This window comes from Molossus molossus, unplaced genomic scaffold (assembly GCF_014108415.1).
Source record: "Molossus molossus isolate mMolMol1 unplaced genomic scaffold, mMolMol1.p scaffold_m16_p_1, whole genome shotgun sequence".
In the NCBI taxonomy this organism is placed as follows: domain Eukaryota; kingdom Metazoa; phylum Chordata; class Mammalia; order Chiroptera; family Molossidae; genus Molossus; species Molossus molossus.
In genome coordinates, this window is record NW_023425344.1 from 228,335,906 (window position 1) to 228,363,282 (window position 27,377).

Below are 27,377 nucleotides of genomic sequence, written 5' to 3' on the forward strand. Positions count from 1 at the left end.
CCAGGGCCGGGGACAAACTGCAACCAAAGTACGTGCCCTTAGCGGGAACCGAACCAGGGTCTCTGCGGACCGCAGGCTGACGCTCTAACCACTGAACAAAACCGGCCAGGGCTCAATTTTATTTTTAAAGCACAATGAAGAATGAACAAACTGTGTCTGCAGGTTGGTTTTGGCCCTCAGGTCACCTGTTTATGACCCCTGGTTTACGATATTCTGGTATCCAGTGTTGTGCAGAGCACTAACTAGGGTAGTGTTCTTAATCTTGTGGGTGCAGTGGATCCTAATGAGTGTCTTCTCAGAATAATGTTTTGCTTTGTTTTATTTTATTTTTAAAGTCAGAATAATGTTTCGTAAGTGTATAAAAAATTACATATGACTATAAGAAAGTCTAGTATATTAAATTTGTGATATATGTACCTTTTTATTAGTGCATTAATAATGATCTAGTGGTAGGTCTGTTAGCTTCCATAATTTTCAAATACTGTGGGAATAAGTGATATTTTGAGATAACTCTAAGAACTGTAAAATAACATTAAAATACCTGATCTCTATTGGTGGCAGGGTCACAGGTACTGCTAATAATACTCTGCTTTGCTGCCTGCCTACATTCCTAATTGAAGGTAATGTTAAATTGCAACTAGAAATAGGTGAAAGTGAAGATGTCATTTTCCCTCCATACATGTTTCATAACCCCCAACCAATGTTAGGTTACGAACCCCTGGTCCAAAATAATCTGCAGCCCCTACTTTTAGTAGCATAAGGATAGCAGTATAATGTTATCAAGTGTAATTAAGCAAGCCACCCTCTTATAGTTTATTTCTGTCTCTACAGTTAACTTTCTGGTTACTGAACTTGATTCTGTATTTTTCTTTAGAACGTTATCATTTGTCTTACAAGATTGTGCGAACAGACAGTCGCCTGGTACGCAGCATTCTGACAGCCCATGGATTTCATGAAGTAAGCTCATTTTGACTACCTCGCCTGATCTGCCCAAAAGTCAGTTACCCATGTCAACTCTGGAAAGTACATGGGACCAGTGCTTCATGGTGATGCAGAATTTTCATTGATTTTTCTGAGTGGATTTTCCAGCTTTTCCTTCAATACATGGAAAACCTTTTCACAGTTTAAAAAACAATTTTTCTTGCTATATTTTTAGGCTTAGGCTAGAGGCAGAGTTGCCCATAAGGAATTGTTACCCAGTTAAAATTTTTTGATTGCAAGCAACAGAAATGACTCTATCTCACTTAAACCAAAAGGGATTTGTAGGAAAATTGTACACAAGATGGTTAGCAGGATCAGAGGAAAAACTGAAAAGGCAGGCCTTTGGAAGGAGATGACAGGCCAGCTCTAGAGACCTGGGACAGGAATCTTAGGACCATCTCCTGTAGGCACTGCCATGGAAGTGACTGAGCTCCATTCATTGTCCTTGCACCTTTTTTCACTCAAGAATCACATACTGGAGATAGAATGGCCCAGCTTGCGTCATAGATTCACCCCTTGAGGGAAGGGAGGGACAGGTGATGGGCAGGTCCTTTGAAACCCAAGGGTATATTATTCCCAAAGAAAATTGGGAAATTTGAGATGTTGACATCAAAAGGGACAGTCAAAAATGCTGGACAGACTTCCCCTGTAGAGATTTTGAGGCAATTGATAAAAGTCTGGTTGCTAGCTCCTTATCCTACGTTGAAGTCTGAAGTAGGCATTTTGAAGTTTTGATACCAGTTCATATCCTGTCTTGTTGCTATTTTATCTCCAGGGCTTAATATGACACCTATCACATCATAGGCACAGGACACACAGTTATTGAATGAATAGACAAATGAATTCTTATGAATGAATGCATGGATGGATGGATGGATGGATGGATGGATGGATGGATGGATTCTACGTTTGTTTGCTACTGTAAGTTTTTACTTCTGATCAGTACTTTATACCCAGCATCTGCAAGAACAGAAAGACACTGAAAAGGGAGTTTTGGGATTGGGCCCTCTTCTCATATTTTGATATGCAAGAATATTCAGTGACATTGTGGACTTCTGTAGAAGGACTCATTTATTCTATTTTTTGTGTTCTGTGTATTCAACTTCTGTCTTGCTAGACTCACATACCAACTGGGCCACCCCCATGAATGCTCTGTGGATGAAAAATCTCTGTGGCCTTTTCTGCCATGGCTCTTCCTGGAGAGCAGTTATCTCTGATGTTTTTTATCTTGTCTTTTTATCTGCCCTCAGGTTCACCCAAGCAGCACTGACTATAACCTAATGTGGACAGGATCCCACCTGAAGCCCTTCTTACTTCGCACCCTTTCTGAAGCCCAAAAGGTTAATCACTTTCCCAGGTAATGCTCTTGTAGCTACTTTGCTCCATTTAAAGGTACCTGACATTAACATAGATTTAAATGTAAAACTGTAAAACTTCTAGAAGAAAACAAAGGAGAAAATCTTTATGACCTTGGATTAGGTAAAATCTCTTCGAGATAACAGTAAAAGTACAATCCATGTATAGTTGGTTGGAACATTGTCCCATACCCCAAAAGGTGGTGGGTTCAGTTCCCGGTCAGGGCACAAACCTAGGTTACAGGTTTGATCCCTGGTTGGGCATGTACTGGAGGGCAACCTACTGATGTTTCTCTCTCACATCAATGTTTCTCTCTCTCCTCCTTTCTCTCAAATCAATAAAAACATATCCTTGGGTGAAGATTAAAAGAAAAAAGAAGTACAATCTATAAGAGAAAAATACTGATAAATTGGATTTCATCAAAATTTAAAATACCTGTTCTTTGAAAGAGACTGAAAAGACCAGCCAGAATCTGGGAGAAAATATTTGTAAAACACATATCTGATAGAGAATTTATATGTAGCCCTGGCCTGTTTGGCTCAGTGGTTTGAGCATTAGTTCATGTATCAAAAGGTTAAGAGTTCGATTCATGGTCTAGGCCATGTACCTGGGTTGCATGTTTGATCCCGGCTCCCGTTGGGGCACATGTGGGAAGCAACCAGTCGATATGTCTCTCTCTCATCCATTTTATTCTCTCTCTCCTTCTCTCTCTAAAAATCAATGGGAAAAATATCCTCAAGTGAGGATTAACAGAGAAAAAGAATTTATATCTAGAATATATAATAAGCTGTCAGAACTCAATAATAAACAACACTCTTTCAAAATGGGCAAAATATTTGAACAGATAACTTCACCAAAGAAGATATACAGACATGAAAAGATGCACATGATAGGATGTTCAGTATCAGCAGTTGTTAGTGGAATGCAAATTAAAACCACATGAGGTTCTACTACATGCCTGTTAGAGCAGCTGAAAAAAACACAAACCCAGACATCCAAGTGCGGGTCAGGGTGCAGTGCAGTGCAGCTGGAACACTCAGACTTTGCTGGTGGGAAATGCAGAATGGAACAGCCACTTTGGAGAACAATTTGGCAGTTTCTTATAAAATTAAACATATACTTATGTGGTGATTTTAAAACATATCCATGAATTCCTTGACATTGCCTTCAGAATGGAGCTTAATTTACTTTCTCTGTTTTTGAATGTGGGCTGGACTTAGTGACTGACTTATAAGGAATAGACTGTGGCCAAAGTGACACTATGTCACTTCGAGACCAGGTCATGAAAGATGCTGCCGCTTCTTTTTTGCTCGTTCCTGGATCACTTGATCTGAGAAAAACCAGCTGTCCTGTTGTGAAGGCACTCAGCCTGATGGAGAAATCCGCATGCAGAGAGCTGAAGCTTCCTGCCGACAGCCAGCCCCTAGAGCGAGGACCCCTCACTCCTCAGGGAGGACCTTCACTGCCGAGGTGTCCTCCTGATTTTTATCCACCACCCTTGGGGGCAGGACCAGCCTGTCCGCCTCCACCCCTACTACCAGTCTGGATGTGGCTTATTTTTTAATTTTGTAGTTATAGAACTTCCATTCAGCTTGATTTCAAGTGGTTTTGAATGACAGTCCTTCTGTAGTTCAATTGTAATTTTGATGCGGTTGTGGGAGAAGGTGATACAGCATTTACCTACGCTGCCATCTTGACCGAAGTCCAAGAAGATTCCTCTTTACCACCACATCTTCCCTGTCCTCCTCCTTCCACAAACATGGTAAACCCTGCTGAGATTGTTGGGTGGCAACGGCAACGGGTGACTTGTTTGGGGGATTAAGAAACACCATGTGCCTGTAATAAATGCCCTGGGGCTAAATGTGGTGGCTTTGGGTTGCAGCTGTATTAATTCTGTGTTCTATTGAGCTTTTGAATTTATTTTTGTTCAAAAGAAGAACACATAAAAGTCTGAATGATTGCTGAAGGAGCAATTCTACTGAAAGACACGTCAGGCTTGAACTGACAGAGAAACCCTAACTCGATCCAACAATCTGAAGGAGTTTCCCCAGCCCTGAAGCTGCCTCCGAAGGCTGGGGGAACGGCAGAGTGACTGCAGCCCTGGCCAGTGTCCTGACTGTAACCTCACGAGGACCCCAGGACGAAACTGCTTAGCTCTGCCACTCCTACATTCGTGACCCACAGAACACTGTGAGATAGAAGATGTTTATTTTTCTTTAGCTTCTATGTTTGGGAGGAATTTATTAGGCAGCAATATATAACTGATACTACTTACTAAACAATCTTATTAAACCTAGTAGTCCCACTCCTAGAGACAAAAGTGTATGTTTACACAAAAACTTAGAAAAACTGCCCGACTGGTGTAGCTCAGTGGTTGAGCGTCAATCCGTGCATCAAGAGGTCCCAGTTTGATTCCCGGTCAGGGCACATGCCCAGGTTGTGGGCTCGATCCCCAGTGGGGGGCATGCAGGAGGCAGCCGATTGATGTTCTCTCGCATTGATGTTTCTCTCTCTCGCCCTCTCTAAGATCAATGAAGAAAAAAGAAATTAAAAATAAACTTATAAAAACGAATGTTCAAATAAAAACCTGTACACAGCCCTGGCCAAGTGGCTTAGTTGGTGGAGCATCATTCTGTATACCAAAATGTTGCAGGTTTGATTGCTGGTCAGGGCACATACCTTCGTTGTGGGTTTGATCCCTGGTTGAGGCACATATGGGAGGCAATGAAATGATGTTTCTCTCTCACATTGATATTTCTCTCTCTCCCTGTCCATTCCTCTCTCTCTAAAATCAATTAAAAACATATCCTCGGGTGAGGATTAAAATAATAATAATAATGCCTTGGCTGGTTTTTCTCAGTGGTTAGCACGTTGACCCGTGGACCAAAGAGTTGTGGGTTCGATTTCCATCAAGGGCATGTACCTTAGTTGCAGTTCAGTCCCTGGCCCTAGTCGGGGTCATGCGTGAGGCAGCCAATTGATTTGTCTCTCTCACATTGATGTTTCTCTCTCTCCCTCTCTCTCTCTTTCTTTCTCTCCTACTCTATCTAAAGATAAATGGAAAATCTCAGGTAAAGATTTAAAATAAATAAATAGATAATAATAATAAATAAAGATCTGTGCACAAATGCTTATAGTAACTTCTTTATTCGTAATCTTCAAAAACTGGGAACAGTTCATATGTTCTTCCACTGGTGAATGGATAAACAACTGTGGTACACCCAAACAATGGATTACTACTGAGCCTTAAAAAGGAATGCAATACTCAAGTATAAATCTGAACTGTGTGTGTGATGTTCAGTGAAAGAAGCCATTGTCAAAAGGATACACACACCATATGATTCCCTTTATTTGACTTTCTGGAAAAGGCAAAATTACAGGGACAGAAAATAGGTGAATCTTTGCCAGGACCTGGAGATGATTGGAAGAGTTGACTACAAAGAGACTTGAGGTATTTTGGGATGTTGGAACTGTTTATATCTCTATTGTGGTGGTGGTTAACATAACTATGTGTATGTTCAAACTCAGAATTATACACTAAAAAGGGCACATTTTACTGTACTTGAATTATACCTTAATTACTAAATCTGACTAAAGAAATTCATTTCATGAAAATGGTTAATAAACCTTTGGGGTTGACAGTGATAGATTCGGGATCGACTGCTGTCGTCAGTGAGTGTACTAGAACCGTGAACATGAACTCTTTAGAATGTGATAGCACTGGCAAACCTCTGAGTCCGAGTTTACTGAAATGGAAATACTTCAATGATTTTTAGGTCATATGAACTAACTCGGAAGGACCGGCTGTACAAAAACATCATTCGGATGCAGCATACGCATGGATTCAAGGCTTTTCACATCCTCCCCCAGACCTTCCTGCTGCCAGCTGAGTACGCAGAGTTCTGTAGTAAGTGCCTTGACTCACACTGCCTGTCCCCATCTACTGAACTTGACAGACGTCCCTCAAGGGCTGTCTCAAGTCAGTAACCAATCAAGGTTTTTCAAATCCTTTAAAAAAGTGTATTTCTTTAGTAGAACAGCTACAGAGATAACTTTAAAACTGTTTGTATTCTGAACATGTGCCTGTATATTCATTCTTAGAAAGGCTTGTCAGTATCATTTATGTCAGGACACATTGGTGTCACATAAATGTGCTCTTGTCTTGTACAAAAGTCTCTTCTTCATTGGCAAGAGTTAGTGCACGCGTAAGGATGTGTATACTTCTTCATATAAACTACATATGTACCCTTTTTTGGCGTCTCTTTTCCTCTTGCCATTTAGAGAATATTCTTGTCACCTTCATTTCTGGACTTGTGTGACTTATATTTTTTGGGGTATCAAGCATCTTTTGGTGTTTGGAGGTACCAGTTAGTCACACTTTTTCCTTGGAATGTAGACTAATTGAAAACTATACATGGGAGCCAACTAGGGATCTAAATGTCAGCTGCATTGCTGGTACAGCTAGATAGGGACACATGGTCTGCATTCGAGTGTCGTTGGGCTTCTTACTTCTTGTGTCTTGAAGTGAACTTACCTCCCCAGGTCTAAGCAGAGGAGATGGGCCGGTTGAGGCTTCCCTTTGTGGGGCAGAGCCTGACTCAGTATGCTCAGTGCACAGAAAAGGTGTGAGGCAGGCCTTCTGGGAGAGTGTAAATAGTAACAACACTAACAGCTAACGCTTTGTGAACATTTCCTTTCTGTTAGGCCCTCTTCTAAGTGGCACCTGTACTCTGAGGTAGGTACTGTTAGTATTCCCACTTTTACAGATGAAGAGACCAAGGTTCAGAGAGGTAAAGGAACTTGGCGTGAGGCAGCCTGCAAATGGGGCGTTAGGATTCAGACCTGGCAGTTTGGCTCTAGAGGCCGTGCTCTTCACCGCTGCGCCTTATTGCTCCAGACACCAGGCAGTTTGTACACGACCATTTCCCTACATCGCCAGTGAGAGACGTCACAGCTGTGAGGAGGATCGCGTACGACACAGAGAGGACAGACAGACAGTTTTCCTCTTGATAAGTCCAAGAGAGAGACCAATTCTATGTTAGGTAGAAGAAGCATGGAAGGAGGAAGGGAAGGAAGAGAAAGGTCTCTCTCAGCTTCTTGACTTTTGATACTTTTAACCAGTTGAACTTAAGAATCTTGTCTGGTCACCTGGCGGGCTGTTCAGCGTCTGGGACTGAAGTCATCAGGGACGGTCATAGTATCTGCCTCAGTGAGGCCATGTCTCTGATAGCACTTGTCGCTCCCGCCGGGACCACAGGTTGACAGTTCATTGTTTGCCCACAGAGGGCCCTGAAGTGGGTCGACGTAGAGTATTAATTAGGTGAATGAAGTTCACTTCAAAGTTGCAGTGCACTCAAAGCTGAGAATTTATAGTTAAGAGTTTTTTATGTGACTTTAGCCAAGTTACTTAAACCTCTCTGTTCTTCAGCTCTCTCCTCTGTAAAAAGAGACTCTTACCAGTACTGACCTTGGAGAGTTGTTGGGATGTTTAAACAGGTTAACACATGGAAAGTGCTTGGAATGGTGCTTTATAGGTGCTTAAAAAATGTTCAGTATTATTTCCTATTTCAAGTTATGTCAAGATACATCACACATGATCAAAGTTAAAAATTATATAATAAGCCAACATGATAACCTAAAAATGCTTCAACTAATATGTCAGCAATGTAAAAGGGTTCCCAGTTTGAACTCCTCTTGTTGTTGGATTTCTAAGGAGAAGTTAAAGCCAGAATAATTCTCTGTCAAAGACTACAGGAGTGTAAGTGGAAAGTTTCCTTTCCCCTCTTTGCTGTTGCTCACTCTGCCGTTCCCCCAGCCTTCGGAGGCAGCTTCAGGGCTGGGGAAACTCCTTCAGATTGTTGGATCGAGTTAGGGTTTCTCTGTCAGTTCAAGCCTGACGTGTCTTTCAGTAGAATTGCTCCTTCAGCAATCATTCAGACTTTTATGTGTTCTTCTTTTGAACAAAAATAAATTCAAAAGCTCAATAGAACACAGAATTAATACAGCTGCAACCCAAAGCCACCACATTTAGCCCCAGGGCATTTATTACAGGCACATGGTGTTTCTTAATCCCCCAAACAAGTCACCCGTTGCCGTTGCCACCCAACAATCTCAGCAGGGTTTACCATGTTTGTGGAAGGAGGAGGACAGGGAAGATGTGGTGGTAAAGAGGAATCTTCTTGGACTTCGGTCAAGATGGCAGCGTAGGTAAATGCTGTATCACCTTCTCCCACAACCGCATCAAAATTACAATTGAACTACAGAAGGACTGTCATTCAAAACCACTTGAAATCAAGCTGAATGGAAGTTCTATAACTACAAAATTAAAAAATAAGCCACATCCAGACTGGTAGTAGGGGTGGAGGCGGACAGGCTGGTCCTGCCCCCAAGGGTGGTGGATAAAAATCAGGAGGACACCTCGGCAGTGAAGGTCCTCCCTGAGGAGTGAGGGGTCCCCGTCCCACACCAGGCTGCTCAGCTCAGGGTTCCAGTGCCAGGAAAGAAGTCTCCATAGCTTCTGGCTGTAAAAACCAGTGGGGATTAAGGCTGAGGGAGGCTGAGGCTGCTGGAGCCCCAGGCAGCTCCTCTTAAAGGGCTCGCGTGGACTTACTCTGGCCCACACCCTCCAGGCTCCAGCATCGGGGAGGCAGCTTGAAAGGCACCAGAGATGTACAGGGAAGAACTGACTTGTTTGGCATTAGGGCAAGAGCTGTAGGGCAGTTTTCTCCCAGACAGATGTGCTGGTGGAGACTGTTGTTCCTTTGGTGAGCCCTTCCCTGGGGCGGCAGACAGCCGCCATATCTGGGACTCCAGCAACCTGGCTCACACTGGTTGCCCCGCCCTGGTGATTCCCTCCCTGAGGCCCTGCCCCGCCCCACCCAACCTTCAGGCCCACCCAAGCTGTTTCCAGTGGTTTTACCATAGGATCAGCCTGTCTTGGCTCCTGTTTCAGACTTTCCTAAATTCTCCCAAACAAACAGCATCTGGCCTCAGCAAGCCCCATATCTCTCACTAAATGTCCCCAGGCCCGGCACTAGGAGCAGCCAGCCTTGGTTCACCACTTGGCTTTGCCTGGGCATCTCCAAGCTCAGCACAGGAAGCAGCCATATGCAGATTGCTTTGTAGCTTATGCCTGGTGGCTCTGGATGGAACCCAGGCAGTGGTTGACCTCACCCCAGAGACAGCACACCCAGTGGACAGCTCCAGACCACAGTGAAGCACCACCACCCAACCACCTCCACAAGTGACACATTCAATGAGTGGACTCAGTGGGCACCAGAGCCCTGCTGAAGTAAGTCTTGCTCTGTGTGGTGGGCCCCTGCACAGCTGGTCCTCCAAGGTATTCAGAGGCCAGCCATCAGTGGGCACAGCCAGTCCTTACAGCTGAGCAGCCTGAGTAAATTCCTCCCACTGATATGCCAACAGCAATCAAGACTCAATTACAACAGAAGGGTATACAGTCCACACTAGAGGTGCACCTCAAGGGCCCAGCTAGAGTGATCAGGGAGGGTGTGCCACTGGACCCTATAGGACATAAACCTTGGACAACTGGCAAAGAATGACTGGCATCCTGGCAAGACTGAAACCAATAAGATTCCTTTTGTTTTTAAAAATTTATCTTTTTTGTTGAATGTACTACAGATGTCCCTACATTATCCCCTATTGACCTCCCCCCTCCTTGCTCCAGCCCCCTTCTTGCCTTCCCCATACTCTCTGAGTCCATTGGTTATGCATATATGAATATAAGTTCTTTGGTTTATCTCTTCCCGCCCCTCTCCCTCCTTCCCTTTGAGGCGTGTCAGTCTAACAACCAATCTGTACTTCTTAATCCCTTCATCTTTTTCTCTCATTCCCGCAATCCCTCTCCCATCTGGATACCAACAAAAATTTCTCTATGAGTCTGTTTCTATTCTGCTTGCTCATTTTGTTTGTTCAATTGTTGATAGATATGTATTTATTGCCATTTTACTGTTCATATTTTTTAATCTTCTTTTTCAAGAAGACCCTTCAACATTTTATGTAATATTGGTACATGCCTCGGTTGCAGTTTGGTCCCCAGCCCTGGTCAGGGTCATGTGGAAGGCAACCAATTGATGTGTCTCTCTCACATCGATGTTTCTTTTTCTCTCTCTCCCCTGCCTCCTACTCTGTCTGAAGATAAATGGCAAAATATCCTCCGGTGAGGATTAAAACAAAAAGATATCTCCAAAGGTATGAGTCTGAGAAGCTAGGAGGATCATTAAGTCTTGATCCAGAGAGTGTAACCAGAACTATAAAGGAGTGTTAAAGGGGAAGAGGATTACATTTTGAACCAGGTTTGGCTTTGGGGTGCCTGTAGGCATCCATGTCATGATGTTTTGCAGGCAGTTGTAAAGGCAGTTTTTAGTTCTGCCAGAGAAATAGATTCTGGAATGTGTGCGTATGAAGGTGGATGTGATTACTAAGGGAGGGAAAATAATGAGAAGCAGCACCACAGAGAAATCCAAGGGGGAAGAGAGCTCAAAGATACGAACAAGGGATTGAGGTCCCAGAAAAGGCAGGAGAGGGTTAAATCAAGAGCCCCAGGGAGGGGTGAGCTTTAGGAGAGAGGTGGGCATGTCTCTCCCCTGAAAGAAGGAAAGGAAGGCTAAGTGATGACCCAGATACAATTTTAGATAGAGAGGAAAGCAGGTGAGTGGGTTTATGTAACAGATTCGCAGCCGTCTTGGTGAGTGGGGTGATGAGGACACATGCCAGGAATGAAGGGCCTAGGGGTGGTTTGGGTGTTTGAGAGGGACAAAAAGGTATGAGAATAGCCTGTGCAGGACCTTTGAAAGGAAACTGATAAGGAACGAACATGAGGATTGCCTAAAGACACTGGGGATACCAGCCAAGGTGGATCTCATGAACTCACGGCTTTTGTTCTAATAATGGAAAAACCTAAATCCATCCCTATAGAGATCTAGCCCAGAGACCAGCCACTACCTCAAGAGATGTGAAAGCCTGGATATTGCCAGTAATTTGAGCACGAGGATTGGAATACATGGTATATATCTTTCTAGACTCCTGGTGCACTGTTGCTAGTTACAGAATGTGGTAGAATTGGAGATCTGTGACCCTGAAGAACCTAGGAATCTCTTGCCAAATCCAGCCACTTCCCACCCAGTGGATGCTTTGTCAGCAGAAAGAAGGAAACCAGAAAGATAGGGTGGCGCTAATGTCAGAAAAGCAAAACTTTCCTCCTAAACCCCAGTAGATTTCTATTTATGTCTGATTGGCCAGAATTGTGACCTGTGGCCATCTTCATTTGCAAAAGTGGCTGAGAAATAATTCTAAGGAATGAGCAAAATTTTTATTTTTGCTTTTTAATTGCAGTTCCTTGCAGGCAGCTAGATTTTAAAGCAATCAGTAAATTTATAGAATCATGATATTAGCATTATAAGAAATCATAACTAATCAGACTAAACCCCTCATTTTGAAGACGAACCTGGATAGTTGATTTATTGATTTAAAAAATTTTAGGCCTGGCCGGTTTGGCTCAGCAGTAGAGTGTCAGCCTGCAGACCAGTGAGTCCTGGGTTTGATTCCAGTCAAGGACACGTACCTGGGTTGCGGGTCGTCCCTGGCCCTGGTCAGAGTTCTGCGGGAGGCAACTGGTTGATGTGTCCTTGTCATATCGATGTTACTCTCTGACTCTCTCTTTCTCTCTCCCTCCCACTCTATCTGAAGATAAACAGAAAAATATCCTTGCGTGAGACTTAAAAAAAACTTTTTTTTTCAATTACAGTTTACATTCAGTATTATTTTATATTAGTTTCAGGTGTACCGCATAGTGGTTAGACAGTCATATGCTTTACAAAGTATAGACCTTGCTATTTCCAATACTCACCTGGCACCATACATAGTTATTACAATATTATTGACTATATTTCCTATGCTGTACTTTACAGCCCCATGACTATTTTATAACTACCAATTTGTGCTTCTTAATCTCTTCACCCTTTTTACCCAGTTCCCCAAGTCTCCTCCCCCGTGGCAACCAGTCTGTTTTCTCTGTATCTATGAGAGACTGGATAGTTAAGCAAAGTACCTATGGTGTAAAAGTCAGAACTGGAACTCAGATCTTTCTACCCCTGGTTCAATGTTCTTTCCACTAGACTTCATAGGCTGCAGTGTAGATCCGGGGAGGCACGGGGAAGGATTGCAGATCCGGTCTGGTGCACCCTCACCCTTATAGGCTGCCAAGCTTCGCCCTGCCTTTGCCTCTGATTTTTCTTGCTTCGTAACCACATTTTTAGAACCTATGAAAAAAGTCAATCTTTGTTCTGAAATATAACACATTATGGATAAAAGCCTAGCATGAAAGACAAATCTTTGTTTGGTATTTAGACTTTCAATAACATGGTAAGTGAAGCACCAGAAAAAGCAGAAACTTCTGCAAGTCTAGTTCACAACATAAAATTTATTAAAGTGTTAGGTGGCAAAACCTGCATTTAGTTAGATTTTCCCTTTTGTGAAAGTGAGTTTCATACATGTGCTTGTCACTGCAGAGGGTACTGTCTCCAGACAGGTCTGGTCATTTCCTTAGGCATTCCTATTGCACCCTGCACTTAGTCTTTATGATTCAGTGTGTGTCTGTAATTACTTGATCGATGTCTGCCTTTTCTGGTAGTCTAATCTCCGTGAGGGCAAAGACTGTCTTTGCCACTACTGCATGAAGCTGATTGACATGAATCGATCACCTAGCCAACTGATTGACAGGGATTGGGCACTTAGAAGTGTTAAATGAATGAAGTTCAGGACATTTTGTAATTTTTGCTTTCTTTTACCATTAGTAGTTTCTTCTATGCTCAATTGATTATCTCCTTAGAATCTGGGGAAAATGTCAAAATGAAAAAATAAACTGCATATACATCTACATATTTAGTAGCTTTACTTTATAGGGGCTTAATTTGTCTTACATAATTATAAATATGTCATGTGTAGAAGGACTTTAAAGTTATAGAAACTACATTTTTTTTTTAAAGGGAATATATTCCCATGGTACAAAAAAATTACAAAACAATAATAAAAATTTCCTTTTTTCTCTTTTTCTCAGATATTCACTTCTGAGGTGATCAGTGTTACTAGTTTTTTTGTTTTTTGTTTTTAATTTTCACCTGAGAATATTTTTTTCCATTGATTTTTAGAAAGAGTAGAAGGAAGGAAGGGAAGGGGGGAGAGAGAGAGAAACATGAAAGAGACACATTGGTTGCTTCCTGCACACACCCCTACCGGGGCCCAGGATCAAACCGGTAACCCAGGTATGTATCCTTGAGTGGGAATCGAACCCACAACCCTTCCATCTGCGGGCAGACACTCTAACCGCTGAGCCAAACCAGCCAGGGCTCTTCTGCCTGTTTTTATACATCCCTTGAGCTAAAAAGATTTTTGTGTTTTTATTATTTATTTATTTAAACCTTACCCGAGGACATTTTTCCATTTTTTGATCAGCTAGAGCGGGAGGGAGAGAGAGGAAGAGAGAGAGAGAGAGAAACATCGATGTGAAGGGACACATCGAGTGGCTGCCACCAGCACCACCCAACCAGGGCTGGGGACAAACTGGAAGCGAGGTACGTGCCCTTAGTGGGAACCGAACCCAGGTCTCTCTGGACCGCAGGCTGACACTCTATAACCGCTGAGTCAAACCAGCCAGGGCAGTTTTTGTGTTTTTAAATGGGTGAAATAAAAAAGAATAGAATGTTGTGGCATGTTGGAAATCATATGAAATTCAGTGTCCATAAATAAGGTTTTATTGGAACATAAGCCTGCCCGTTTTTTAAAATACTGTTAATGACTGCTTTTGAACTACAGTGGCAAAAGTGAATAGGTATAACAGAGCTTGCATGGCCTGCAAAGCCTAAACTGTTTATTATCTGGCTTTTTACAAAAAATGTTTGCTGGCCCCTCATATAGATGCAGTATAGTTTAATTAATTGATGGACATCTTTTGCTACTATGCTGCAGCATTGAATGATCTTGTACACACAACATTTCACATATGTGAGTAGAGCTAGAAGTGGAATTGCTCATTGAGTTTTAGGTTGCACCAAGGGAAGAAGCAGGAGAAGGTGGAGGAGAGTGGACAGGAAGACCTACTTTTTTGAGAGGTAGAGACATCAATGAGAGAGAACATCGATTGGCTGCCTTCTGCATGTCCCCCAGTGGGAATTTGGCCCACAGCCTGGGCATGTGCCCTGATCGGGAATCAAACCAGCAACCTCTTGGTGCATGGGTTGATGCTCAACCACTGAGCCACATGGCTGGGCTGAGACCTACTTTTTCATGTGCTGGTGAAATGGTTTGTCAAGTGCCTATTGGGAGGTCTTGAAAAGACAGCTTAGTTCATAACAGAGGGAGAGTTCTTTGTTCTTACTTTACACTGGTATCCTTTGACCTTTAAGTGGAGGGCAAAGCTATCTGCAAGTCTTAGTGTCCATTGTTTGGTTCCTCTTCCCTTGATCCCAAGGTGTTGAAGGTGTAAACCTGGACCAAGGAAAGGAACAAGAGTAGGGGGAACCTTTTATTCACTTGTAAATGAGTGTTTTTCCTCTCCACTTGCACATTGTTTGAGTTTAGGTGATTTTTCCTTACAAGCTTAGAGAAATTGCTTAAGGAAAGCTATCTGGCATTAACTCCTGTCACCATCCGCACCGTTAGCCTTAGGAGGTTCTTTACTTAAGGTAAGCGAGGATCTCAAACATTCACGAAGGGTGTTTGTGACAGCAATAGACTAACATCCAGATATTTACCTTATTTTGTTTCATCCTCTCATTCAAGAGGGCAAATGGATTATGTCATATACCCCTGGCTGGTTTGGCTCAGCGGTTAGAGCGTCAGCCTGTGGTCCAGAGAGGCCCGGGTTCGGTTCCCGCTATGGGCATGTACCTCGGTTGCAGTTTGTTGCAGTTTGTCCCTGGCCCTGGTTGGGTCGTGTGGGTGGCGACCACTCGATGTGTCCCTTTCACGTTGATGTTCCTCTCTCTCTCTCTCTCCCCCACACTGTATCTGAACAAAAAATGAAAAAATGTCCTCGGGTGAGGATAAAAAAATAGATTACGTCATATTTGCTGCAATTTTGCTGTCTCCTTCTCTTTCTTGTCTCCTCTCTTTTTTTCCTCCCTCCTCCCTCTCACCCTTCTCTCTCTCTTTTGGCCTCTGTTTGTGTTCTTGTTTAATTTTGAAGACTAGTCCAGAAATACAGGCTATTTTAGCTGCTGCCCTCCACTTAGAAATTTGGAAAATTTTTGGTACCTGAGTAGATAAACCATTGTTGAAATTAAGTTGATATACTCATGTCCCTTCTTTCTCTTTGTTTCTCTCTCCCACTTTTTATCTCCCAATATTTTGAGCAGATTGCTATTCAAAGGATCGGGGACCTTGGATAGTAAAACCAGTGGCCTCTTCTAGGGGGCGGGGCGTCTACCTGATCAACAATGTAAGTATCCAGCACAACCTCTCTTCTTCTGTTCTTCCCAGTTTCACCCTATGTCCTGATTTCTAATATGGTTCCTTTTCATTAAGAGCAGGTGTTCCCTTCTGAAATCTGCATTCAGAGGTGTGCGTTGAGGGTGGGTATGAGTTTTCTATTGGCAATAACTTCCTCCCATGACAATATTTACTCTATGGCTGAAAAGTTACTTGACTCAATCTTGGGGGAGGACAGTCTTTGGTGTCAGCAGAAAAGAGGCAACTTTCTGCTTTCAGCTACTGTCATGTTAATTCCTCAGCCATAAGCATTAATTAGTAGCATAAACATTTAGTTTTTATTGTGAGCAGAACTGTGGGATCCTGCCCTCAAGGTCATCAGGGAAATTTACCCAAATTGGTGTGGCATCCATGTTGCATTTTCCTTTCTTCCTCCCTCTCAGCCCCCTCCTCCTCTTCCTCCTATCCTCTCATTTTTTCAAAAGTCATCAGTATCTTGATTCTTTGCAAAATCCTCATTCAAAGTTGTTTTTAAGTTGAATACATATACAGAGTAAATAAATTAAAGTCCTAACCACAGTCTCACTCACAAGATTTATAGTAATGGTTACTAACCTCATATAATTGAATTATATTTCTTCCTTTCTCAACTTTGCATTTTGTTTGTTAATTCCCAGTTTGATATTTATTGTACTTACATCACCTGCTACCCTCCCTTCCACTTTCTACCTCTAAGTTTGATTACTTTTTATTATTTTTATATTTTAAAGGATTTTAAACATCTGCATTCTCTTCAATAACTATGATTCAGTTTTTCTGCGTTATTTATAAGTTGAATAAAAGATTTAATCTCAATAGAAACTCTGCAGAGCATAAAATTCTGAAATTTAACCAGTTTTTCAGTCTGGATCTTTTTTTATTCTTCCTGAATATTTGGTCTACCTTTTTCATATAGAAACTAGTATTCCTTAATACTGGAACTTCCTTTTGAGGCATTCTGGGTCTTCCCTTCATGTCAGCTTTTCTCTCATTTAAAATTCTGTGTCTTGCCACTATCTTTATCTTCTGGATCACCAGTTTGAGCTCTGTCCACTTATTTATTCCATGTACTGTGTTTCCATGTTGGCTCTCATGGTTTGCAGAAACTCTTGCTTTCTGATTTGCTTTCTTATTGACAGCCTCTGTTGCTTAGTGGATGCAGCTTGTCTGCTGGTCTTTCTGAAGATGCCGGTTAGAAGTTTTTTTTATAGTTCTCTTCTGTTTTGTGAATTTTCTTATGGATTGTCTTATTTTCCTCCTATTGGGTTTTCTTTATTTCAGTGACCCTAGGTGTGTTGACTCACATTTATGAACAAAAGGCAGGACTCATTGGAATTTACAGCTGGCCTGAGTTTCCCCTACTGTGGAGTAGGACTGATTCCCTGACAGCTTTCCCCTGGACAGGAGGCTGTCTGAATTTTGTGCCAGAGCAAAGCATGTCGACTGTCAGGCTGCACCTCCGTGGGCCTGAGTGAGGAGCATGCCTCTTCCCTCCCCCTTGCCAAAACAGGGCAGGCCTTATCATGAAGACAGAGGAAGATGTGGCGATTTCTCTTTGGGGCAGTGATACCTTTCCTCTCTTTTCCCCTTTGTACCTGTTGCGGGATAGCATGACCTCAAGTGCCACTCTTTCAGATCCCTGAACTCATACAAGGTGTCCTTCCAGAGTGTCATACTTTGATTTTATCCTGAGGGCAAAGTCTGGGTGTTAAAGGCCCACTGGCATCACCGTTCCAAATGCTGCATGTTAATGACTTACCTGGCTTGTCCTGGGCCCACTCCTGTGTTCGCTGCCAGCTTAGAGCTTCTCCGAGTCCTCCTCGGGAAGATCACTCACCTCTGATATCTTGGGCAGGGGCTTCCTCTGCTCTGTTTTCTCTACCTGATTTCTATCCTTCAGGATCTCCTTAGACTTTTTGTCTTTTGTTGGCTCCTTTAATGGCTTTCTAGACTTGTTATTTTTCCATTCTTTTAGAAAATATCTTCTTTGTCCTTCCAGTGGGACTCTGTAAGGGAAGAGGGGGTAGGGAGGTAAATACGTTGTGTATGTGGTCAATACTCCATCTATCCCCCTATTCTCTTTTCACATCATCTGAGCTATTTCCTGTACATGTGGAAACTAACTTTCTTGGGGGTCTTTAACATTGGGAAATCCTTAAATTCGGTCTGGACTAAAAACTATCATAAATACTGAAGACATGTAGGGTCTGGTTCTGATACAGCAACTATTTCAGCCCCAGGCCAAGCTACAAGTCCTGTTACCTGGCCCTGGGTCACTCTAGAAGCCCTGGTCTCTTGTGACAGAAGGCCCTGGTCAGATGCCTTGGCTCTCTCTTTCCTTGTCTCTGTTATGACCGTGGTGTGAAGGCTCCTGTCCGACAGCTTTTCCTTCAGCTCTGTGCCAGGAGCGCCAATGTTGTTTAAATTTCATAGATGGCACTAGTTTGGGTCTCGGTTTTAGCTGCCAAATGGAATTGCTTTTGAAAGTCAACGGTGGTACAAGTTTGCTCTTTATTTTCTTAGACATGAGTCAAGAAGAATAGGATCTTTTCCCAGCTCATTTGGGACTTTTTTCTTTTGGAATGCCCTTTTGCCCTCGTGATTTGTTATTTTAAAGCTATCATAAAGAATAGAAGAGTTAAACTTTCCTTGGTGGGGCTGAGAACCTCGTGCCCTGACTCTTCCCTGGATGCTGAGTCTCATAAAGGGGGTGACAAGTCTTTAGAGAATGCATTTGGCAGACTCTCCTCCTTCCCACCTCTCCCTGGGCTGACTCCCTGGAGACCCCCTGCATAGATCAAAGTACTTGGCTGGACCCTGGGTCCCCCTCCTCCTCAGAGAAGCTTTGGAATGAGTCTGATTCTTTGAGGTATTTGGTGGAGGTGCCAGACAGAAGCCTGGGAAGGTGCCAGCAGGCACCAGGGGAGCTGGCAGCATGTGGACATAATGGGGAAATATTCCCATTTCACTCCCAAACTGGAATTTTATCCTCTTTTATTCAGACCTAAGAACCATGTAGTTAATACTCTCCTCTCTCTCTTTACTTACAAGGCCTAACCATCCCCTCTTTTCCATACCTGGATCCCTTCCCATGGAATATGTGACCCATCAGCCAACTGGATGAAGTAACTGTTTCCAAGACCGCTGCCTGCTTTCCTTTTAGATTTCGGGGTAGGGAGGGAGTGCTCCAGCAGAGGGTCTGTGGGCGGAACTCGTGTGAGTGGGTGAGGGACGTTGTGGGGGGCAGAGTTAGGTGTGGGGCCCAACGAAAAGATCATTCCCTGTCTTCCTGCTGAGTGAGAGGGCTTCTTATTTAACACTCCCAGTAATAGTCACAGCCTTTTGGAAAATATCTGCAAATAGCAACTTGTACCATTACGAGAACAGGATAGAGGGTAGAAAAAGCATTACTTTTATGTAATACCGGAGAGAGAAGTGTGAGCTCCTACAGATGGAAGCATCTCAGCCGATTGGCTAACGTAGTCTCTTAATAATGTGCTCTTTAACTCTAGAAATACATCATAAAGGAACAGAATTGTGTTTGATCCAGCTCCTTCAGTAACTGTGACTGAAGGCCATATTTTCCCAATTTAGTATACTCAGGGTGAGGAGGGGGAAGACCTGGTGTTTCCTGATCAGGGTGTGAATTTGACTGTAGAAGTCAGATCTAGTCATCCTTGTCTCACACATTATCCGTGGTAAATACGATACTAACATTTCTTTGAGGATCTAACCCATCAGAAGTGTACTGAGGTCCCTCTAGTCCCTCTTACACGTGTCACTATAATTCTGTACAGCTGTCTTGTTTCTGTTTGTTTATATGTTGTTATTTTATCTGCTCTCTATTTTTTCTCATTGTCCAACAGATATTAGGGAGTGTGCTATGTGCCAGGTGCTGTCACTCCTTAAAGCCTGTGAGGAATAGGGACTGCCTCCTAATGCTTGTGGGTCTTCATCACAACTCGGCGCACTGCTCAGTAGGACGACACGTGGCATCTGCGATGTGCAGCCACATAGATGCTGCTGAGTTTGCAGTGATAATAGCAACCAGTATTTTATTTTTATTATTTTATTAATTTTAGAGGATGTTTATTTTTTATTTTATTATTATTATTTTTTAATCATCCTCACTCGAGGACATTTTTCCATTCTTTGTTCAGATAGAGTGGGAGGGAGAGAGAGGAACAGAGAGAGAGAGAAACATTGATGTGAAAGGGACACATCGAGTGGTCGCCACCCGCACAACCAACCAGGGCCGGGGACAAACTGCAACCAAGGTACATGCCCTTAGCGGGAACCGAACCCGGGTCTCTCCGGACCGCAGGCCGATGCTCTAACCGCTGGGCCAAACCGGCCAGGGCAGAGGATGTTTATTAAAGCTGGGGACAGAGAAACAAGGACTTTTTTTTAAATTTTAGAGGACGCAACCAGTATATTTTGAGCATTTAATATGTGCCTACCATCGTGCCTTCCAAATGCTATCTCATTTACGTTTTATAAGAACCCAATGGAGTAATTACTGTTATTTCCTTAGTAAGTGGCAGAATTAAGATTGTAACTCAGGTCTAGCTGACTCTAGAGTGTACACTTTTCATCAGTGAACTGTTCTTTCTACCTAACAGCAACCATGAGCTTTAACCTTCAAGTTCTTTAAAATTAGTTAATTGGGGACCGATGAAAAGGAAACAGACTTAAAGATATGAAAAAGCTTTCATTAGTTGCTTATCAGTATGTAATAGTGTACAAAGAAACTCTACCCAAACCATTCTTTTCTTCCCTGAGCTGGCAGTTTGATTCCTAATGCAGATAAAAATGAGAGGTACAGACCACTGAACAAATAATGTAAGAGATCACTTTATGAATAACTCAAAGGACATATAAGTGTGACGAAGAAGGAAAGAGAGGAAGTGGCCGTGGACATTTAGTGAAGACTGTACCCAGGGTATTCTCTGGCTCGGAGGAAAGTTGAGTGGCCATACTGCTATTGTAGCTTGTAGGTGTTAACTCACTGGGAAGAGAGCTGCAGTTGCTTAGTTTTGGAGCACAGCCTGCTGCTTGCTGCTTTGTACCATGATTGTATCAGTTTTTACCAGGCTGACTCAGAACTGAGATAGTATTGTGAAAAACTGATTAAGAAATGTAAGGGAGTCAGGAAATGGTGCGGGTGACTGAGTTCATGAGTGTGAATCAGTACTGGTGTCATAGTGTCTGTATGATGCATGGGTTGTGAAAGTTGTGTCCTGAGTTTGAGATAGCAGTGGTGGGAAATGAGAGGGGGGTCTCATTATCCTGACTCTGGAGTTGCTCATCGTGGTTGTATGTTATGTGTCACAAAATGATCCCTCTTCTATGCTAACTATGGTGTTTGGGATAGAAAATGCATTATTATAAAGACTTTTGAATTTGGGGGGGCAGTTATTTTTAGTTCAGAACTTGGGGGAAAGATGTGAGCAGTGCTTAAGAGTTAAGCCTCTGAGGCAGAACCCCTGGGTTCAAATGCTACTTTTGATCACTTATTAGCTGTGTGATTTTGAGCAGGTTCCTGACCCTTCCTTACTCTTCTCATCTTTAAATTTTGGGTGGTGATATACTTACCTCATGGAGTTAGGTAGGATTAAACAAAATAATGCTTGCGAAGAATTAGAAAAACACACATAAGTGTTCAATACATTTATAAAAATTTTATATTTTGCAGCAGATATTAATAGTTATTTCTGTTGCTGCTACTGTAGCTATTATCATCACAGTTGTTATTATTGTTTTTAAATATGTTTAATTGATTTTAGAGAGAGAGGAAGGGGGAGAGAGAGAGAGAGAAACATCTATGTGAGAGAGGAACATCTATCTGTTGCTTCACTTACCCCAAGCAGGGACCAAACCCACAGGCTGGACATGTGCCTTGACTGGGAATCGAACCAGTGACCTTTTGGTACTCAGGATGACGCTCAACCAACTGAGGCACACTGGTCAGGGCCATCACAGTTATTATAGCCACTTCCCTTTGGAGTACTTTGTCCTATATGGATTGTAGTAATTTCCAGCTGACTACTGTCTTTTTTCTTTAAAAAAATTTTTTTTTATTGATTTTTAGAGGGGAAGGGGGAGGAAGAGAGAGAAACATTGATGAGAGAGAACATTGATTGGTCGCCTCCTGCATACTCCCCACTGGGGATTGGGCCCACAACCTGGGCATGTGCCCTGAATGGGAATTGAACGGTCGACCTCTTGGTGCATGGGTTGATGCTCAACCACTGAGCCACACCAGCCGGGCTATTTCATATATTTTAATCTTACTGTTTTCTTAATCAGGACTCCACAATAATTTCCTGTTTCACACTATGTTCAACCTAAACTACCCTTTCCAGGGGTTCAGATTCCTTAGTCAGTGGAGTCCCTTCCTTCTAATTGTCTAACCATATCTGTCATTATTTCTCAGTTCAGTCTTTTAGCCCAGGTCAGTGAATCTGCCCACCCTCCATTCTTCTGGGCTTTGTGCATGCCGTCTTCCCATGATGCCCCCTTTCCCTTCCACCATGTGCTTGACAGCTTTCAGCACTCACCTCTGCACCTGCTCTTTTAGGACAAGCCTTCCCTCTCTATCCCTCTTACTGGTTTGCCCTTCCCCTTCGCATCCTCACATCTTCCACTTGTAGATATGCTGCTTTGTGTCCTTTTAAGTTATATATTTTGCCATCCCTCTACCTAAATATTAAACTCTTTGGGAATAGGAATTAGGCTCTGAGGGCAGGGATTATATCTGTTTACTTCATTACTATTCCTCAGTGCCTTATATGGTATCCAGCAATACTTATAATTACTTACTGTAAAAACAGCTCTTTTATCATTGAAAAAAAATTTAAGTATCTAGTTCCATCTTTACATACAGTGGCTTAGCAAGTACCATTGAGTGAGTCAAGGAAACATCCATCCCATTTCACAGGGGAAAGATCTATAAATTCTCTAAGCAACTTAATGAAAGCCTTCATTTAATAATAATGTTAACATTTTAAAATTTGCATCATATTTTACATTTGGGAGAAAGTAAGTTTTTATTTGTAAGTAGCTTTTATTTTCTTGGCATGTGACTATTAATATCATGTATATAAATCTCTAAAGCTGTTTAGACTTTATTATGTGAGAGATGCTGTGTAAATTTATTTTTCCCCGTTGTAATTGGATACCTACAGTGTTTATGGAAGTGGTATGTTATGTGGCCAATTGAATATATGAGTAGCTTGGAGGAAAACTGTTGTTAGAGTTTTAGTTTTCTACATTATCATTCCTAAAAGGTTAAGAACTTTGTTCCCATATTGTAAGTTACAGTTCCTTTACATTTCTGTCCTTTCATTCTTCTTAATAGCCAAACCAGATTTCCCTGGAAGAGAACATCCTGGTTTCCCGTTATATTAACAACCCCCTGCTCATAGATGGTGAGTTGTGATTAGGCCCTTGGCTGGATTGGGTTAGATCTTGCTAAATTTTATTTTTGTTTCTTAAGTGTATTTATTGGATTTACTGGGGTGACATTGGTTAATAAAATTATATAGGTTTCAGGTGTACAATTCTATAATATATCATCTGTGTATTGTATTGTGTGTTCACCACCCCAAGTCAAGTCTCCTTCCATTACCATGTATCACCCCTTTACTGTCTTCTACCTTCTGCCTCCCCCCTTTCCCTCTGGTAATCACTGAACAATATCTTGCTCAATTTTTTAACATTCTCCTAGTCTTCGCTAGTAAGTCTTTATTAAGCTAATGTGAAATTCTTGGCAACTGTGGCTTTAGAACTGAGGCTGGTTCCTTACCTTCCTCATGGGATTATTTTGAAGATGAAATGAAATAATAAAAGAGAAAGTACTTTATAGATTATATAATAACAAATATATATATAAACTGTACAGTATATATATATAAATTCTCATTTTATATATGTGTATGAAATATATAATTATTATTTCCCCTCAAAAGGCAAGGTGTGTGGCAGTGTATATTTTGTGGGGAAAGGAAGGCTATTTCTTGTTTCTTTGTTACATTGTTCTATTCAGTCTGTAACAGAAAACATATAAACTTAGTTTTTCCTGTGAATTCAATTTTTCTTTCTCTAGATTTCAAGTTTGATGTCCGCCTCTATGTGCTTGTGACTTCCTATGATCCTCTTGTCATCTACCTCTATGAAGAAGGATTGGCTAGGTAAGAGACATTTGGAGGGAGGGTGTTCATTAGAGTGGACCCATTATAGAATGTATTAAGATCAGGCTTTTTCTTTCTGTTGAGTTGAACTCAGGGAAACAGATGGTCTTCAGTTTACTTTACATAAACACACGTATGACCTAGCATGTATATGTTTACTCCTTTCCCAGCAGTGATCCACAATCATATTGTATTTTCATGCAGTGGCAATTGTTGTGAAGACCCTAGAGTAATTAAGATAATTTGTCATTGTTCTTCAGAGTGATCTAGAAGGAAAAAAAACCCACATTTATTTATCTGTTGTATACCAGACATTTATTTTAATGCTCACAATAACCTTATGGTTGATGTATTTTTGCAGTTGAGGAAATTGAGGGTTAGCGAAGTAAGGGAACTTGAAGTCATTCTTCTGGGACATCCGGCTGGTTGGTAGTGGAGCAGGAGTTGGGGTTCATAGGTCTGACTCCAGAGCTCCAGGTCTGAGCCGTTTCATGCCCGCTTGTATTTAGGAGGTATAAGCTGCTTTTTTTTTTCCCCCCACCCACAAGTAATATACTTTACAGTGGTTATTTTCTTCAGGTATTTTTATGTTTTTTGGTGATGTGACTTATAAAATTAAGTTCAAGTTATAATTTGAAGTTTTTGCTTTTCATAACCAGATAATTTTAGAGGTGACAATGTTTTCATAGATCCTTTAAATTGTTTAAAATAAGTATATAACTTTCCTTACGTTCTTACCCCATAAAAGTAAACTCCTCCCCACATACACACACGGGTTGGCAAAAGTAGGCTCACAGTTGTTTTTATGGAAAATAATACAGTAATTAATATAAGAATAGACTCCGTGTTTCACATAATCACAACTCTAAACCTAATTTGCCCCAACGTGTGTGTGTGTGTGTGTGTGTGTGTGTGTATATATATATATATATATGTATGTATTTCATTTATTTTAAACCAGGTAGCTTTCCCTGGAGTTCCTTTTATGCACGGTGGCCTTACACAACATTAGCAGTTTAGAAGTAGTTTGCAATCTGTGAGCATTCATGACAAGCTAAAAATTTGGTCTATATGTGTTTTGTTGTTGTTGTTGTTTTAACTTATTTTCTTTACTGCTTTTAGAGAGAGAGGAAGGGAGAGGGGGAGAGAGAGAGAAATATCAATGAGCGAGAACATCGATTGGCCACCTCCTGCATGTCCCCACTGGGGACCGGGCCCACAACTTGGGCATATGTCCTGAGTGGGAATCAAATTGGCGACCTCTTGGTGCGTGGATCAACGCTCAACCATTGAGCCACACTGGTTGGACTGTGTTTTTTATTTTTTGCATTTATCTTCAGATAGAGCGGGAGGGAGAGAGGGGGGGAAGAGAGAGAGAGAAACATCGATGTGAGAGAGACATATCAACTGGTTGCCACCCACACGACCCCAACTGGGGCTGGGGACAAACTGCAGCTGAGGTATGTGCCCTTAGTGGGAACTGAACCCGGGACTCTGGTCCATGGGCTGACACTTTAACCACTGAGCCAATCTGGCCAGGGCTGTGTTTTTTATTTTAGAAAATGCACTTCGAAGATGGGAAATACAATGGTTAAAAGAAGCCTACCTATTTAAGTATAGGTGCTTTGACACATATTACAGTACTCTGACAACTATTATTTTAGAATGATGATTTAATTATGTTCTATACTCAAATTCTTTTCTGCATCCTGTGACTACAATCTAAGAGAGAGAGTGGGCTAACCAGATTCTGGCAGGTTGAACTGTTTCTTCCCTTCACCTCTAGGTGGCAGCGACAGCACTTACAAGCCCTGTCATATTCTTAACTACAAGTTACTGTATGAGCCTTAGGAACACTGGAGGCTGCTGAAGCTCCCTAGTTCTGGCGTCTTGTTCCTTGAAAACTGTCCGTTGAACTAAAAAAGAATATGGACGCTTTGGGTAGAAATAAATGATAAATATTTATTCAAGGGTCTTAGAGTTTGCAAATGTGGAGCACAGCTAGGCAAAAACCCAGAAGTGTTCCAAAGAAGAAAGAAAAGTTAAGAGTGCTTATAGTAAAAAGTACACTCTTGAGAATTATTAGTCCTGCATTCTTAGCCCTAGGTTTGGTCCAGGATGGTTATCTTTCAGATGTCAGGTGGCTTAGATGATGGATGCCAGGTGATCTGGAAGACGGACACCAGGAGGTCTGGTCACATCCAGTGGTCTAGAAAATGGATGTCAGGTGGTCTGGATACATGAGTCATTCAGGGGGATAATCAGAGGGTTATCTGGAGGTCTGGTGTATATCCAGATGTATATGCAGACATTGACACAGGGCTGGAAAGTTCAAAATTTTTAAATTTCCCAGGCCAGTTAGAGCAAGAATAGAGTCTTTCCTCGTGCCTCAGTCTTCATAGTGCTAATAGTTTTAGCAGCTTGGTTAAAGTGACTCCATCTTATATATTTCCTGTCTTCACTCCTTCCTCAAAATTGAGGAGGAACAACAAAAACATTTCTGAGTTTTCAGGTAAAAGGCTGAATACTAGCTCTAATTAGATTGATAGGCAAGAAGTTTTCTGTAGTGTTTGTTGACAAGTGCTCTCATACTTTGAAGTATAGGTTTAAAAGCTAAGTCCCCGTATTATCTAGAACAGAAAGAAGGTAAAATATACCCCTTCTACTTAGGTGTATAAGGTACTGAGGGTTTTCAGTTTTGTAATTTGAGATATCTGAGTTTTCTCTCTTGTGTATCATGAGCTTTTTCCTCCTCCTCCCTCCACTCATTCTCATCCCGGCATGTCTCCTGTTTTGTTCTTAGGAGTGACTGTGTCCTGCCAAAGTTGGACTTCTTGAATAGGGAAAAGACCTCAAGGTTACACTCACTGTTCTCAAGAATATTATACCAACATGTTTTGCATATTATTTGAAAGACATTTCACTCACAATAGCCCTCTGTATTGGTAAAATTCGGCATAGCTGTAAAACCTCAATGGTTCAGACACAAATTGAGAGCAGTACCAGTGTTTATTATAAAATATACTACAGATATGCAAATGCTTTGGCTACTAGGTGTGTGCCAGAAGTCAGAATCCACTGCATTGGGTAGCTTTTTTTGCCTTCACTGAAAACAGTATATATACAAGGGGGAAAAAGTAGGTTTACAGGTGTGAGTACACAAAACAGTGTTTATTCTTTTTTTAAAAATTTATTTTCCTTTATTGAGTTTTTAGAGAGAGAGGGCGGGAGAGTGCGAGAGAGATAGAAACATCGATGAGAGAGAACATCGATTGGCCGCCTCTGGCATGCCCCCCGCTGGGGACTGAGCTCGAAATCTGGGCATGTGCCCTGACCAGGAATCAAACTGGTGACCTCTTGGTG

The 27,377-nt window shown here is 42.0% G+C and overlaps 1 protein-coding gene across 1 annotated transcript in view; it reads left to right on the forward strand.

Annotated features, from left to right (window-relative positions):
* The window catches only part of TTLL5 (tubulin tyrosine ligase like 5), a 289,229-nt gene that overhangs the window by 15,549 nt on the left and 246,303 nt on the right, over nt 1-27,377 (forward strand). The window contains exons 4-9 of the mRNA XM_036262547.1: nt 875-957; nt 2,232-2,338; nt 6,114-6,244; nt 15,711-15,793; nt 23,183-23,252; nt 23,930-24,014. Of these exons, the coding sequence (XP_036118440.1) occupies nt 875-957; nt 2,232-2,338; nt 6,114-6,244; nt 15,711-15,793; nt 23,183-23,252; nt 23,930-24,014 (559 nt within the window). The remainder of the gene's footprint in view (nt 1-874; nt 958-2,231; nt 2,339-6,113; nt 6,245-15,710; nt 15,794-23,182; nt 23,253-23,929; nt 24,015-27,377) is intronic.